At 44.4% G+C, this 16,833-nt stretch overlaps 1 protein-coding gene across 3 annotated transcripts in view; it reads right to left on the reverse strand.

Annotated features, from left to right (window-relative positions):
- The window catches only part of hivep1 (HIVEP zinc finger 1), a 132,561-nt gene that overhangs the window by 111,064 nt on the left and 4,664 nt on the right, over positions 1-16,833 (reverse strand). The window contains exon 1 of one of the 3 annotated variants that reach the window (XM_007906378.2): positions 5,245-5,395. The exons of the other annotated variants lie outside the window; for them this stretch is intronic. Within the exon in view, the coding sequence (XP_007904569.2) occupies positions 5,245-5,275 (31 nt within the window). The 5' untranslated portion in view covers positions 5,276-5,395. Of the gene's footprint in view, positions 1-5,244; positions 5,396-16,833 lie in introns of those variants that run through there. 3 annotated transcript variants of the gene reach the window in all.

The following is a 16,833-nucleotide window of genomic DNA, read 5'->3' on the forward strand; positions in this document are numbered from 1 at the left end:
TGATGTGAAAGTAACAGCATCACGAAAAGTTCATGGGAATTCCCACGTATAATTATCTGGGATCACTGCCAAATTCTGAGTCCAACCCAAATTTTGAGGAACCTGTTTCTGCCAGTTTTGCAATTGTGCAGCTTTTCTCTGCCTTGCACTGTATGGAATGATCAAGGGCTACTTTAGCTTCTTTCCTGTCTCTTATTTTCTTAAACCCAAGACATAGTAGTTCCTTCTTGTTCATTCTTTTCATCAAATCTGTTTTTCTTTTCCCACTTTCACTTCTTCCCTTCTAGTTTTTAGTCTTTCTGATTTCTCAGCTTAAACTGTGTTTCTTTACGGCTTGCCTACCATCTTTGTTTGCACACTCTTTTCTCCAGCTTTCTTTCTAATAATAAACATAATCATCTTTCCATCTAATATAGTATGTGTACTTGTATGTCAGGAGGACATCTCAAAACGATTCACAGCATTCATTATGGAGTAGAGCGAGGGTATATTTTGGAGGCAATCGCCTATATTTTTGTAAATATTGGGCTCTTTTAAAAATCGTTCCCTCTTCCCTTTCCCATAGTATATAATATATATATTTACACACACACACATAATGTCCTAGGTTCTATTGTTAGCTCAGTAGGTGAATACACCAGCTTGTTTGGCAACGAGACATGAAGACTAGGAAGGTCACAGGTCCAAACTCTGATCCAGGGCAATGGAGCTGGAAGTGGATTGGCCTCAGCGAACTTGCAAAGGGGGATTGGGGGAAAAATAAATAAGTTATGATTTCTCAATACAGTAAACTCCTGATCCTTATCATCCCAAGGGAAAAGGGCTCAGTGACTAGTTAGCCGGATTGGTGAGTTAGGCATATGTGTAAATGCATAAACAAATGTGGCCAGGATATTGACAGCCTGATGACTTAAGTGGTAATGACAAGTTAAGTCAGGTTCAAGTTATCAGGAGCTTACTGTATTATCTCGTCAGCTCCCTCCTAAAAGGTGAATGACACGTCGAGAAAGTACTCTAATTGGAATCACAGAAAAAGAAAAGCACCCATGAAGTGAGGAGCCTTCCTCCAGGGGATCCCCTATACAACATCCAGACTCGGTAATCTTCAGGCTAGATACGATTCTTCAATCAAAGCCGAGATCTCATGACTCCTCACTCTTTACAAGAGTTTTCTTGGACCAAAAACTAGAGCACTTTTAAGACGTCACTCAGTAATAACACTTCATGTAGAATAGTCACTTTGATCAGGTCCTGGAGGATAGCCTCCACCCATTGAGCTACACCCTTGAGTGAATTAGTACCTTCAGTATGAATCAGCACTTTTATGAGAGGGATTGAATTTCTTTTGTGGGGGGTGGGGGGGAGGGAAGAGAAAAGAGAACGAAGCAAAACTGCTCACAAACCACGGCTTGCATCCAGCAACACACAATGATGGATGAGCAGAACTGTCCAAAGCCCCCATGGCTTTCAAATAGAAGCCACTAATCCTGCACAAAAATAGAAATTAAAATCAAAGAGCGTGTGTGTGGGGGGGTGGGAGGAACTAAAGCTTTGCATGGCGCAAAGAGCAAATTCAAGAAGATGAGGAACTTTGGGAACCCTAAATGTAGCCAACAACCTTGACATCTAGACAGACGAGGTAAAACCAGCAAAACAATTTCTTATCTGTCTCTATTGGCACAGCTCATTCAAATAGCTTTTGAATTGGCAAATGTTGCTTAGCTCTCCGATCAAGCCCGTATTAAAAATTGCAAGAAAAACATTCTCAATTAATAATTGAGCAGAGCTGCTCATAGACAACCAGCTATTTTTCCAGTATGCTGATTTTTTCTTAAGAACATGTACATCCAACACTGCAACCAAAGGATTATTCACTTAAATTTCAGAGCTTGTTTAGTTCCACTCAAGCCTTCTGACCTCGTTCATCATCAAATGAAAAACATGAAAAGCCATGTTAATGCTCAACTTCTGGAGTCCTGTAGCATATTGGTTAGAGCATTCGTTTTGCAAGCAAGAGCAAGTTTCCTTACTCCACACACCTCTGTTTAACTAGCAGTTAACCTGGTTGTGAGTCGATTGGCGGATTGCTTTTCCTGGGATAATAATCCCTTCAAAAAAAAAATTTGCTAAAATAGGAAATAATTCAACTTCAGTTACTATTACAGTCGAGCGCCTGACTTCTGCACACCAGATAACCACCTACCCGTTCAATCGCAATATGGCCACAATTCCAGAAGTAATGTCAGCAATATCCGAACATGCAAAAGCAGTTTTTAATTGTTTTTTGGGAGGTAGAATTTGATGGTTTTGTAAGTACTGTATACACATGCAAAACTCTAAGCAGCCATTATTCTTACAATTTCATACCAACATTGAATAATAATATAATCCTTGAATTTGATATAGCGCCTCATCACGTTGTTGAGATGTCTCAAAGTGCTTCACAGAATATACCGTAAAATGGATTGACTGTCTATTTTGTGGGTAAAACCTCCTGCGCGTTCCCTAAGCCATGGGTCAGATTCCTTGTTCACGTGGCTAGCAATCTGGTGCCAGCGTGATTCAGCTAGTATAAATTCAGCAAGTGTATAGCAACTTGTCTTTATATAGCGCGCTTCACACAGGCAGTGTCTCAGTGCGTTTTGTAGTACAAATTCAGTAGAATTTAGTACATATCCAGTTTGGCAAAAGCTATGTTTAACTTGTGTTTCCAGTGTTTCACACTTTGCTAATTTCATTTAACTTACTATATGGCATCTATTTTTGCTCCACTATGGAGTAAAACATTTTTGGTTCAATTTTATTCCGAGTGATGACCTGATAATTCACACCATTATCAAATTCACACGACAGACAGTCCCAAAAGATGCAGTTGATACGTGATAAGGTGCTATTTCAAATGCAAGGATTATTATTATTATTATATCAAGCTACTGTATGTCTCAAACTTTACCAACCAGCTACTGAATATTGTTTTCAAAATTGACTAACACGTTCAAAACAAGTGCACAAATTTATAGCTGAAGATGCAGACTTCAAGTTCAAGGGGGCTGTTTCACTCAGTTAACAACTCCATGCTGACCTCCTCATTTTATAATCATTTTAAAGTGCAAGGTTGCAATAAAGCCAGTCATCTCCAGAGGCCACTTGTATATTTATCCCATCCCCAGAAGCCTTTGCTTTGTGGATTTACCCCATCCTTAGAGACAGTTAGTGCTGTGGATTTACCTCATACCCAGACTACACTGGGGGTGTGGACTTACCCATCTGGACTGAAGAGCAGTCCACAAATGACAGTAACACAGAGCTGCTGACTGCAAAAAGCAAAGTGGGAGTTTATTTCACAACTGCAGGCGGACATTCTCTTCTGTATGGAAAGTACATATAGGCCAAAGGTATAAAAATGACATCAACAGCCTGCTCTGGAGGTTGAACCGTCAGCCCACCCATGGCGAGTTGCCGAGTAGCACTGGAGGAGGCTTTATCTTAGTCCCTCCATAGGAGAGGAAAATAACGAGTGTTCTGACTTGAAGCAGAGCCGCATATCACCCTTGTGTACTCTCTGAACGCTGCTATATAAATATGTGGCACTGAACAATGAATGTTGAGCCAAGAGGAACAGTCCAGCTGCCTTCATTTTAATAATAATCCTTGCATTTGATATAGTGCCTTATCACGTCATCGAGACGTCTCAAAGCGCTTAATAATAATTCTTGCATTTGATATTGCGCTTTTCACATCGGGAGGACGTCCCAAAGCGCTTCACAGAATACACTGTAAAGTGAATTGACTGTATATTTTGTGGGTGATACGCAACAGCCAATCGCGAACAGAGTATCCCACAAACAGTCGTGGATTGAAGTGAACAATTTATTATTTTTTTAAGGAATTATTATCCCCATAAAAGCGATCCACCAATCAACTAGCAACCGGGTTCCTATTTGCTGCTAAGTAAACGGAGGTGTGTGAAGTAAGGAAACTTGCCCAAAATTTCGCCCTGCTGGGAATCAAACCCAACTCTCTCGCTTGTGAGGTCCACCTTAAAGGTAACAAAACCTTAAGCAACAAGAACACCCTCAAGCATTTCACACTCCTTTTTCCAAAAATAATAATCCATGCATTTGTTACAGCGCCTTAGCACATTGTTGACATCTCAATGCGCTTCACAGAATATATTGTAAAGTGAATTGACTGTATTTTGTGGACGAAACGTAGCACAATTAATTGCACACAGGAAGAATAGCTTGGTCAAGATGGTGAAAAGGAGAGAGGCAGTTTTTCCCTTGGACTGCAGTTTTATCTAAACAATGACAATTCATCAATAAACTAATTGTAAGTATTTTTCATACCACAGCAATATGACACCAAAAACACTGCAACCAGAATCACTGCACACAATCAGATGGTAATTTAGGTTTTCATGGGGAGGGGGTGGGGAGGAGAAGAGGGAATAGAGAGAACGACAAAGAGAGTCCAAAATACTTCTGGGACCCCGCCAACAACTTATTAAAAGCAAAGTTGCACTATTTCATATTTGTCACCATTTTGGTCACTATTGACGTAACTCACAGTTCTGAAACTTTAAAACCTACAGCCTCCAGATTGGGGTCAAGAACTCAGCCACTGGCGGTCATGTTCACAGAAACGTACATCACAGAGAAGAAAAAGGATCAATATGACAGAAGACACAACCCACTTTCGGGGTTAAAGGTCAATTTTACTGCAACATTTTGACTCCCCTTAATCTGGTTCTTGCGAGGATTTCTAGAAAATTCAATTTGTTCTTTGCAATCCACAGCTTGCTAATCAAAGGAACTACATCAGTGCTGCCCTCAAATTCTCTGCAACGCAGCTCTGCAACTAGCCATTAGCTATCTGCTCATTGTCTGTCACACTATTAAAACAGCATAAACAGAAACGCCACACACTTTGCCACTTGCCAGTCAGCACAGTATCAAATCATCTGTGGAAAATAGTATTCTCTTTGGTGCAACAGATTAGTAATAAAGCATCTCTTTGTTACCTTGGTAGCAACAATCTTACAGAATAAAAAATATCAATTGTCATTTTCCATTTCTTCAAACAGTGTGATTTTTAAAAAAAATCCAGTTTAGAAATGCTGCTGCAGAATCATCAGAAGCAAAACACAGTCCCAGCATCAGAAAACTTTTCATATTGAGTTTACCATCTGATCTTAAGGACAAAGGTAAATAGCAGAACATTAATGCTGTGTTCTGTACTTACCACGACAGGCGAGCTTTAACTGTGGCCACATTTCCACAACAGATTTACCCACACACTGAAGTGTGAGCAGGAATTTTTTCCTCCGAGCTCGATTGAATTAAAGTTTACTAATTGCTTCCCAGCACAGCATTACACAACTGAGCTCAAAGCGTTGGTATTCTTCCGTCTACACCGAGTAGTTTCACAGCGGGAACAGCTGTCATGGTTTTGCAAATTTCACATTGGCTGCCACAAGCGACATCACGCAATACCCTTTGGAAAGCACCTAAGTGTAATACAGTGACTAGTTTCGAAACCAGGGAGACCACTTCCTGCTGCACATAATGTGGAGGATTTAACCAACGACATTGCCTCAAAGGGTGCAGCCCAAGAGAAGCCCAGCCCACATCAGCACTTCTGCCAAAAAAAACATACACTTTCAAAACAAAATACATCTGCCTTCTTACAGACAAGTGAGAAACCAGAACACATACACATCCAGATTTTTTTTGTAAATAGCCAGTCACCATTCGAAAGAAAATCAATTCAAAATGTATTCAGCAAAATGCATCGACTCGGATTTTATGGGGTTTTACGGTTTTCAGTTTTTAGGATACAAAAGGCTGGCATTTTTCATTTGTCTTCTATATTTTGCTGTAGGAAGTGTATTAATATCCCTTCTAGATTACTAGTTTGTCTCCAGAGACAAGCCATGCCCCAGGAGGTGTCTCATATCGAAAAATGGACAGTTTTCCTGGCTAAGAATCTTCCAAGTCAGTGTTCTCCGAGTCAGTGCTCCTCTTGTCTCTGCATCCAATAAACCAGACTTGATAGGGAAAGCACACGGAATATAATTTTGCAGCACTTTTCACATGAGGACGACGTCTCAAAGTGCTTGGGAGCTGATTGGGAGCCAGAGTCAGGGAAGGGGGGGCAAAAAGAGCTAAGGAAGGGGGTTGGAGAGGGGGGCGGAGGGGGGACAGAATAAAGGAGATCAAAAGCACAGGTGAAAAGATAAGACTTAAAACAGGTTTTGAAGGTGGAATGAGGTGAGGCAGAGGGATTATGGGATGGTGTTCCAGAGAGGGAGCAGAATGGCTGAAAGCTTGCCCACCAATGGTGGAGTGGATTAGACATGAAGCAGGCCAGTGGTTACTGAGCAGAGGGAACCTTTCATGCCACATTTTTGGGGCTCCTGGACAAAGCAAAATCATGATATAAAAAAAAGACAAAAAGAACTGGAATCACATTAACATTCCCGTCCATGGATCCATGGATGAACACGCTGTGGAGCTTGGCATAAAGCCATGCACACTAGGAAAGCCTTATGATAAATTCTTGGTCTGTGCTAAGTGTGATGATCTCAGCCAAGGGGCAGTGGAGGCCTTGTAACTGGTGAACATTCCCATGCTATAGAGGAAACCAGTGTGACAGACCCCACCCCTCACTTGCCACTTTATGCTGGAAATAGTGTGGATGCCAGATGAAGACAGAATTGGCTGAACTCTGATGGTTGCCATGGTCGAATTGTTTGCCAACAGTCATTGTTCAGACTTGCACATAAAGAATTTGCACTTGGGTGAAGTATTGAGGGCCGCTAATACTTCTTAAGCAACACACCAACACAAACTGTCAAGTTTGGGGATGGGGGGTGTGTGGGAAGAGGCAGGAAGAAAAAACTCAGGACAATTCTTGCCCAGTATTGTAGAAATCAGTGTAAAACAAAAACTACATTGTTTTTTTCAAGCTCCTTCTATGGGTGAGTGATCTTATTTACAGACTAGATCAGAGGTTCCATCTCCAGTTTTGACACAAGCAAAGTACGGCTTCTCCACTTTCTCCGAGTGCCCCAGGTTAGGTGAGTCTCAGGTGGCGTTCCCGCATTTAATCACCATCAAGTCACTGTTCATGTGAGAAGGTTGTCCAAGGATAGATAGGATCCGGTTTGGATACAAGGCCCACCTTGGTCTAAAAATCATGGTCATTATTTGTAAGGAATAACGAGCACTTGGATGAGGTACTGGAAGGCACTCATAGCCTATGGAACTATCCCCAAGAAATATGAAGAGAAAGGATACGTTATCATTATTATAATTGGCATTATGTGTACAAGTTTGCTACATTTTTAGCTCTTTAAACATTATATTTACAATGTAATCAGTGTTTGTATAACTATTTATTTATATATTTAGGTGCCCTTAAATACACTAAAAATTTAGTGAAGAGTACAACAGCAAGTTTGCACAATAACCCACCTCCCACCACAAAACAAAAAAAACATGGTTTACATCACACCATATCCGTAAAGAAATGAACATCTTTGTTGACCGTTTATTTATAATCCTTGCTTTGATATAGTGCCTTATCACGTCTTCAAGACGTCTCAAAGTGCTTCATAGAATTTACCGTCAAGTGTAGTAACTGTATATTTTATGGGCGAAACAATTGTGCACAGAAGAGTCTACAAATGGTCATTGATTTATTATTATTATGAAGGGATTATTACCCCCGGAAAAGCGAGGGAAAAGTTTGAAAAGTAAAAGTTTGAACAAGTATAAAGTGAGAAAAGATTGTTTGTTTGGTCATTTAAAATCTCCAGATCATGTCTGTAGATGTGTATGGATGCTAAAATTGACCAACATCAGTCCAGTAGTCTCATCAGCCAAGAGAAGTCTATGCACTCCAGTCAAGTTAGTCAAGGGATCTCCTTGAATGACATCACTTTTCAGACTGATTGTGAGTGACCTCATCTTTGCTTTGAATTGCTATCAAGTTTTTTCTGTAGAAAAGCAATAAACACACCGGTGACAGGAAATGCCACTTTGGTTCAGTTGGTAGCACTTTCACTTCTCCATTTTAGCCCCACCTACTATAAGAGTCATGCATTGCTTCACATAAAATATTAAAATCAAGGTCTCATCTACTTATTCTGGTGGGCATTAAAAATCCAATGGTACAACTATAAGGGTTTTCCTGCCGACATTGCTGCCTCCCTCACCCACATTCCCCACCCCCCCCCTCACCAAAGGCTAATTTGTCATCACATAAGGTGCTGGATGAAATGCTTCTGCAATAAACAAGCAGCATTGCCTTTAGATTTCTGTGAAGAGTAATAGAGCAACCAATGATTTGTGCAACTGTACTGTAGATGTTCTTCCCTCATCACGATCTCAGTAAAGCACAACGGAAGGCATTTGAAATGTTCATACTATGTGCCCCTGAACTGTGAAAAACACCTCACAGTATAATGATATATTTGGTGCTATTTCAGGCTGTTTAATAACCAAGGGAGGGAGAAGGAAGTGGAAAGAAGCACTAGTGGCAATACTGATGGGAGCAATTCTAGGTTATGAATTACAATTATCTGAAAAAAGCATGTATGATTTTTACTTTCTCATACTGATACCCAAAACAGAGAGGAGAATAAACATCACTTTAATTTACGTACAACCTTTCCCATTAGACTCAGAGCATTGTGATGGATATTCAAATATCAGAGTTCAATACCGTTGCAATCATTGACTATTTAGCAACTGGTTGCGAGCACTAAGTCTTAGTGCAATACTCTCCAGTTGATGTATTCATCAAGTGTACAGAATGAATAAAAGCAGAGGTTTACAGATAATTCCTCAGTCAAGAATGTAAATAAACACACCGAGGGTAAACAATGGTAACATTTGCAGAAGGCAACATCTGATAATGCACTTGGTTGTCAACTTTAGATTTTAGATTTGACTAATTTTAAAGTCAAAATTTTGTAATTTGAATAACAGCTAAAATCTTCAATTTAGTCACCATTTATCTACAATGGTTAAAACTAGGCAGCTGAAAGAAATATCCTGATTTACCTCATTTCTATGTCAATTCACCAGTAACACCACCATGGTTCTGCCATCAATTAGATGCTGGAAAAATCAGAACCCAAACTTTTGAAAACTACCTACAAATCAACTTATTTGTGAACTGGAAAGATAACTTTAAATCTGACTTTTGTTACCTAGAGTTATTTTAGTCAATCGACTAACTACTTCACACCATTCAGAAAAAGCACCAAAGATTTCACTCCTCTAGTTTAGCTTATTTGATCAAGACTATAGAAACGCATTTTTTTAAAAAAAACTCAAGCGGGAAGACCATAGCATTTTGCGAAAAGCAAAAAGAGCAACTCAGGAAGTAAAATGCAGCGCTTATGCAGGGAATCCAATGTACATCATGGTGACTTGAGAGGTCTCTGCTCCAACCTGAGATCATCTCGGAGCAGAGTTATTACAGGTCACTCTGGTTTACACAGCATTGCCAGCACAAAATGCACTTTACATACATGGAGTCCTGTAGAGTATCGGTTAGAGCACTTGCCTCACAAGCGAGAGGACCCAGGTTCGATTCACAGGCAGAGCAAAACCTTAAGCAAGTTTCCTTACTTCACACACCTCTGTTTATCTTGCAGTAAACAGGAAAGAAGGAACCCAGTTGTTAGTCGATTGGCGTATTGCTTTCCAGGGTTAATAGTCCCTTAAAAAAATGTGGTCACTCAATTCACAACTGTATGTGGGAAACTGCTGAGCGCATTTGGCTGCCGCGTTTCACCCACAAAATACAATCAATCCACTTTACAATATATTCTGTTTGAGACGTCTCAACGACATGAAAAGGTACTATATCAAATGCAAGGAATATTATTATTATACGATTACATCCCAAGGTGCCTTTTCTGGTGATTGTGTAATTTACGTTGTGGTTTTTCCACTCAATCTCTTCAAGCTCGATGTCTATACTAGAATTGGAATTCTCATTTAGGAAGCATTGGACTATACTGCTACCAGAATCAACAATTGACTGAAACGACTTTACACAAGGATAATCAACAGGAAAGGTGATTAATTTCATTCTCAAACCACTCAATGCTGCAAAGGGAAGAAAGTATTCTTGAAGGATTAGAATAATGGGGCAAAGAGATTTCTTTATTCAAGGCTATCTTATGAATTTGACAAAACCATGTTTGACAATTGTTATTGAGTATGTTTTGAGATCGTTTTACCATCTATGTTTTGGTCAGTCTTCAGATACAAGTCTTCACTTAGGAGCATAGGAAACATGAACACGTGAAGTCCATTTCAGCTTATTGAGCCTGTTCTACCAGTTTATTAGGGCTTGGCAGACCTTTCAAGCATAATGCACTGCCCTTTTGCCATACCCTTGAATAGCTCCACTAGCCAAGTATCTGTCTATCTCTCATTTTAAACATCCTTACTGATTCTACTTCCACAACTTTCTGGGGCAAAGCCTTCCACATCTTCACAATTCACAACTGTTTGTGTGATAGTTTTGAATTGGCTACAGATAAATTGTGATACTTGGCAGCAGAAGTCTTGTCTTTTTCACAAGAATCTCACACAACTTATCTTCTCATTGTAATGGAGGAGGAACACCAATGACAAATAACTCCATATCACATCATTCATCTGGGCTGGCTATGCAGACACAAACATCAAGACAGACATTAAATTCCTAATTGGTCATGCCTTCCTCAAAAGGTGCAGTATTGCACAAGTTTATCTTTGCAATTTGTTATAGTTTCCATTGTCAAAACCACTGCTAGTTTTGCCTGGAAACTACAAATTATCCAACAATTACCTGGTCACACAACTGCCTCGTGATGTGTTTCCACCAGTAATATACAACACGTTCTTCTTCTGGGTGTTCACAGCAACCCAGCTTCTAAATACCCTCAGCTACATTTAAGGGGCTGAGTAGCAACGAACAACCCCCTTAAGTTCCAATTATATTGGCTTCAAAGAAACACAAGCATTCTTTGTGTATCAGCAATTCACTGCACACTCGCTGATGTGCTCCAAAATACAGTAGAACCCGATTACAACATGCTGTTACAACACAAGTTCACCTAAAGTGTAAGTGAAGTGTGAACCCCCACATTTACTTAACAAAAAGTACAACATGCACAGTGCGCAAGATGTCATCAGTGACCTGACTGAAAGTTGTTTGTTTGGGCTTCCCACATGCCAACCAGCAATTTGAAGCAACAATGGAGCCAGCTGTCTTTCTGCCCATTATGGAGAGTGAATATGGAAGTGCTGACCAGCAGTCGTGCACTGGTATGAGGCAGGTTGAGATTTTATGGACACCAACCACAAAGTTATAACAGGACTTAACTATACCTATTGCAACACAGAAGCCTGAGCATGCAGTGTGTGTACGCCACTGTTCCATTGTGGATTTACCCTACGTATAAGTATGTGACGGGCTCATACATTGGGTCAATCCATTTAATCTGATAAGCACATTAGGCACTTTCAGAGTGAGCCACGACATGTAATTTATACTCACATAGCACCTTTCAGGTAGGTTTGAACACCAAAATGTTTCATGACAGTGAAGATCCCCAAGCAGGGAAAAAAGGAGGGAAGGGTGAGGATGCGGCAAGTAGCAGTCACCAGCAGCAACACAATAGAACTACAACTTACATTAAACAATCGTGGGGAGAGAGCAGGGTAGTGGGACTGATTGTGTAGCTCTTGCAAAGAGCCGCCACAGGCATGATGAGCCGAATGGCCTCCTTCTGTGTTGTAATATTCTATGAATCTATGATTAACAGGAAATACTTAGCTTAGCATGTAACCAGACAAACCTGTAGCCATAAAACAGTCATTTTGCAATGGAATGCTGCACAAAATAAAAGAAATTGAAAGGACAAATGAACTGTGCACCATTTGCTGCCATGTTTCACCCACAAAATATGCAGTCAATTCACTTTACAGTATATTCTGTGAAGCACTTTGAGACGTCTCAATGACGTGATAAGGCGCTATATCAAATGCAACGATTATTGTTATATTATTATGATCATAAAGGTCTAAATACACATTATTCACAATCTGGATTTGAGGCACTAATTTCTATTTGTGAATATTGAAAGCCACCTAAATTGTGATGTCTTGGGGGGAAAAAGGCTTATTGAGATTCCTGAAAGCTAGCAAAGTCCCAAAAGGCCCAGGTTTTAACATTAATCTCTCCAGACTATGCATCGAGGATGGCAGTACATGTCTATGAACTGAGCAATTTGATGCAGAAAAGCACAATTCTTCACAAGAGCACCTTTCCAGTGTGTAGATTGCTGAACAGCAGAGTGCTATACAATGACCTTTAGCATTTCTGACAACAACATTTTGATACAACAGAAGTAATGCTGTATTTTATCCCCTGCTCACGGCTAGATGAGTACAGACGCTCAGCATGAACACACAATATGTTTGCCTTGCAGGATATAAACATAACCTCTTCCACAATTTAATCAGGAGACTCCCCACTTCCGCTCACCACTCCCTGTGCTGCCCCCTCTCCCTGTGCTGCCCCTCCCCTCTGCCCTCTCCCTGTGCTGCCCCCCTCTCCCTGTGCTGCCCCACCCCCCCTCTCCCTGTGCTGCCCCGCCCCCTCTCCCTGTGCTGCCCCCCTCTCCCTGTGCTGCCCCACCCCCCCCTCTCCCTGTTGCTGCCCGCCCCCCCTCTCCCTGTGCTGCCCCCTCTCCCTGTGCTGCCCCACCCCCCCCCTCTCCCTGTGCTGCCCCCCCTCTCCCTGTGCTGCCCCCCCTCTCCCTGTGCTGCCCCACCCCCCCCCTCTCCCTGTGCTGCCCCCTTCTCCCTGTTGCTGCTGTCCCCCCCCTCTCCCTGTGCTGCCCCCTCTCCCTGTGCTGCCCCACCCCCCTCTCCTGTGCTGCCCCCCTCTCCCTGTGCTGCCCCCCTCTCCCTGTGCTGCCCCCCTCTCCCTGTGCTGCCCCCCTCTCCCTGTGCTGCCCCACCCCCCCCTCTCCCTGTGCTGCCCCCCCTCTCCCTGTGCTGCTGTCCCCCCCCCTCTCCCTGTGCTGCCCCCCCTCTCCCTGTGCTGCCCCACCCCCTCTCCCTGTGCTGCCCCCCTCTCCCTGTGCTGCCCCCTCTCCCTGTGCTGCCCCCCTCTCCCTGTGCTGCCCCCCTCTCCCTGTGCTGCCCCCCTCTCCCTGTGCTGCCCCCCCCCTCTCCCTGTGCTGCCCCCCTCTCCCTGTGCTGCCCACCACCCCTCTCCCTGTGCTGCCTCCCCCCTCTCCCTGTGCTGCCCCACCCCCTCTCCCTGTGCTGCTGTCCCCCCCCTCTCCCTGTGCTGCCCACCCCTCTCTCCCTGTGCTGCTGTCCCCCCCCCCCTCTCCCTGTGCTGCTGCCCCCCTCTCCCTGTGCTGTGTCCCCCTCTCCCTGTGTTGTGTCCCCCCCCCCTCCCTGTGCTGCTGCCCCCCTCTCCCTGTGCTGTGTCCCCCCTCTCCCTGTGCTGTGTCCCCCTCTCCCTGTGCTGTGTCCCCCCTCTCTCCCTGTGCTGCTCCCCCCCCTCTCCCTGTGCTGTCCCCCCTCTCTCCCTGTGCTGCTGTCCCCCCTCTCCCTGTGCTGTCCCCCCCTCTCTCCCTGTGCTGTCCCCCCCTCTCTCCCTGTGTGCTGTCCCCCCCTCTCCCTGTGCTGTCCCCCCCTCTCTCCCTGTGCTGCTGTCCCCCCCTCTCCCTGTGCTGCTCCCCCCCTCTCTCCCTGTGCTGCCCCCCCCCTCTCCCTGTGCTGCTCCCCCCTCTCTCCCTGTGCTGCCCCCCCTCTCTCCCTGTGCTGCCCCCCCCCTCTCCCTGTGCTGTGTCCCCCCTCTCTCCCTGTGCTGTGTCCCCCCTCTCTCCCTGTGCTGCCCTCCACCTCTCCCTGTGCTGTCCCCCCCCTCTCTCCCTGTGCTGCCCCCCCCCCCCCCCCTCTCTCCCTGTGCTGCTCCCCCCTCTCTCCCTGTGCTGCCCCCCCCCCTCTCTCCCTGTGCTGCCCCCCCTCTCTCCCTGTGCTGCCCCCCCCCTCTCTCCCTGTGCTGCCCCCCCCCTCTCTCCCTGTGCTGCCCCCCCTCTCTCCCTGTGCTGTCCCCCCCCCCTCTCTCCCTGTGCTGCCCCCCCTCTCTCCCTGTGCTGCCCCCCCCCTCTCCCTGTGCTGCCCCCCCCCCTCTCCCTGTGCTGCCCCCCCCCTCTCTCCCTGTGCCCCCCCCCGTGTTAATGGCAGGCTTCCCCCCCACCCTGTGCAGAGCTGATGGTCGGGGGGGGGGCAGCGCCGCGGCCCTGCGGCTCCTGGTCAGTCAGACCCAGTCAGTCCGCTGGTCAATCCGGAAGTAGTCGGGCTGCCGCGGTTCAGAGAAAACGGGAAGACACCGGATCAGCGGAGAGAGAGAGAGAGAGAGAGAGATGGCAAAGCGGCCACGGGAGCGGGACTGACCTGGTGCATTGGCCCTGGAAACGATCGACCGGTTCAGACTAAAGCCAGAGCCTCTGCTCTGCTCTCATCCCCCCACTCCCCCCCTCTCCCTCCCACTCCCTCCCAGAACAACACAATTCCACATCTTACCGCCGCAATTTATTTCATACAGTACCACAAAATAACAATGCAGAGCTTTGCACTCATTGTGATCCCTCGGTTGGTTGGTTGGTTGGTGGGACTGGACGGGGTGGGGTGGGGTGGGGTGGGGGCTCCACCCTCGCACGGTCAGTCACTACACGATGCACTTGCGTTCCGCATTCATTTGTAATGTATTTGTGTTGCTTGTTGGCTTACCCCAGGCCGACACTCCCTCCAGCCTCTCCCACACACGCGGGTACGTGTGTACAGCTGTCAACATCTGCCCTCAGACCCATTCCGAGCCTATTTGAACCCAAACGGAGCAGCGTTTCACTCTTCAGTTGCGTGTAGATTTGAAATGAATTATGTATATATTTTTTTTTGCAAAACAATTTAGTTACGTCTCACATCAAGTAAATGCGATTCACGAGACCTGGACTGAAGTCACTCATGAAATCCACGCCATGAGCTTCCCATAATGTGATCCAACATCAATAACTCTCCCCACCAGTCGGTAACGCCGGAGGGAGGATGTTACAGCACTGGTATCTGAGCCTCTGGCATCAGGAGGAGACCAGGGCAATCCTGGCAGCTGCTTGTGAAGGCTATCGATTTTTTTCCCGGACATTTCCTTCTCTGCCCTCCCCAAGCCACTGAATGACACACACTAAAGCTGAAGGGAAGGTAGTGCCCCCACTACCTCACCCAACTGGCCATCCTAAACACACTGAGACCTCGGCAGCAACTGTTGACATGTTACTTAGCCATAGTCCGCCAACATCATGTCCTCAACATACACACATATATTCACTCTGTTGTCAAAACCCCTGAATAGTGATAGGGAACACCAAACAGTTAGAACAAGGAGGAGGTCATTTGGCCCTTTGAGCGTGTTCTGCCATTTTAATCCTATTTCCTCATCTTTCCCCACATCCCTCAATACATTACCGTCTGGCTTTAAAACATCCCACTCAATTCTGCATCTGATTTATTTGCCGCCTTTGCCTGGGGCACTGAAATGAACTGTAGCAGCCTTACTATGTTTACCTGCAAGTGCACTGTCACTACACTTTATAGTAAATCCTGTGAAGCACTTTGACAATGTGATAAGGCACTACATTGAATGCAAGTATTATTAGTCCTGTAGAGTATCGGTTAGAGCACTCGCCTCGCAAGCGAGAGAATCTGAGTAAGATTCTCAGGCAGGGTGAAATCTTAGGCAAATTTCCTTACTCCACACGCCTCTGTCTGCCTAGGAGTAAGTAGGAACCTGGTTGTTAATTGATTGGTCGATCGCTTTTCCTGGGGAAATAATCCCTGCAAACAATGTTTTTTAAAAAATTGGTCACTCAATCCATGACTGTTTGTGGGACACTGCTGTCCACAATTGGTTGCTGCATAGAGTCCTGTAGCTTTGTGGTTAGAGCACTCACCTCGCAAGCGAGAGGACCTGGTTTTGATTCCCAGCAGGACGATATGTTGGGCAAGTTTCCTTACACAGGTTGTTAGTCGATTGCCAGATTGCTTTTTCGGAGTTAATAATTCCTTCAAAGTAACTAAAAATAATTTGGTCACTCAATCCACGACTGTTTGTGGGAAACTGCTGTGCAAAATTGGCTGCCACGTTTTGCCTACAAAATATTCTGTGAAGCACTTTGAGATAGGTGAAAGGCACTATAAAATGTAAATTTTGTTGCTTGCTGTCTCAAAGATGTGATAAGTCGCCATATTAAATGCAAGGATTATTATTACTGCATTGACTTGGAGGTCAGCACAAACCAGGAATCTAAAAATCTGGGCCCTTCATGCACTGTATATACATTTAACCACTGACATTAATTATGGCAACATTTAAGACATCAGCAAACAAATTAGAACTAGCACAATTTCATAATTAACTGGACTTTGAACAAAAAATAATATCACATTCGATGGAAATCAAATCTGTTCAAAATTTCAATTAATGAAAAAAGCTAATAATAATAATTGTTGCATTTTCATTGTCAGGAGGACATCTTAAAGTGCTTCACAAGGTAAAGGGTAATGGTGTAGGCTGCAGTGGCAGTCTACACCAATTTTATGCATGTCTCATAAATAGCAATGAAGTGAGTGACCAAATTTATTTCGTGGATTGTTGTCCATGACACTGGGAGAAACTCTCTTCTCTTTACAATAGTGCTATGGGATGTAGGTGTAGCCTGACTCGGTTAGGAGCACTCTTGAC

The sequence above is a fragment of the Callorhinchus milii genome, unplaced genomic scaffold (assembly GCF_018977255.1).
Source record: "Callorhinchus milii isolate IMCB2004 unplaced genomic scaffold, IMCB_Cmil_1.0 Scaffold2, whole genome shotgun sequence".
Classification (NCBI taxonomy): Eukaryota; Metazoa; Chordata; class Chondrichthyes; order Chimaeriformes; family Callorhinchidae; genus Callorhinchus; species Callorhinchus milii.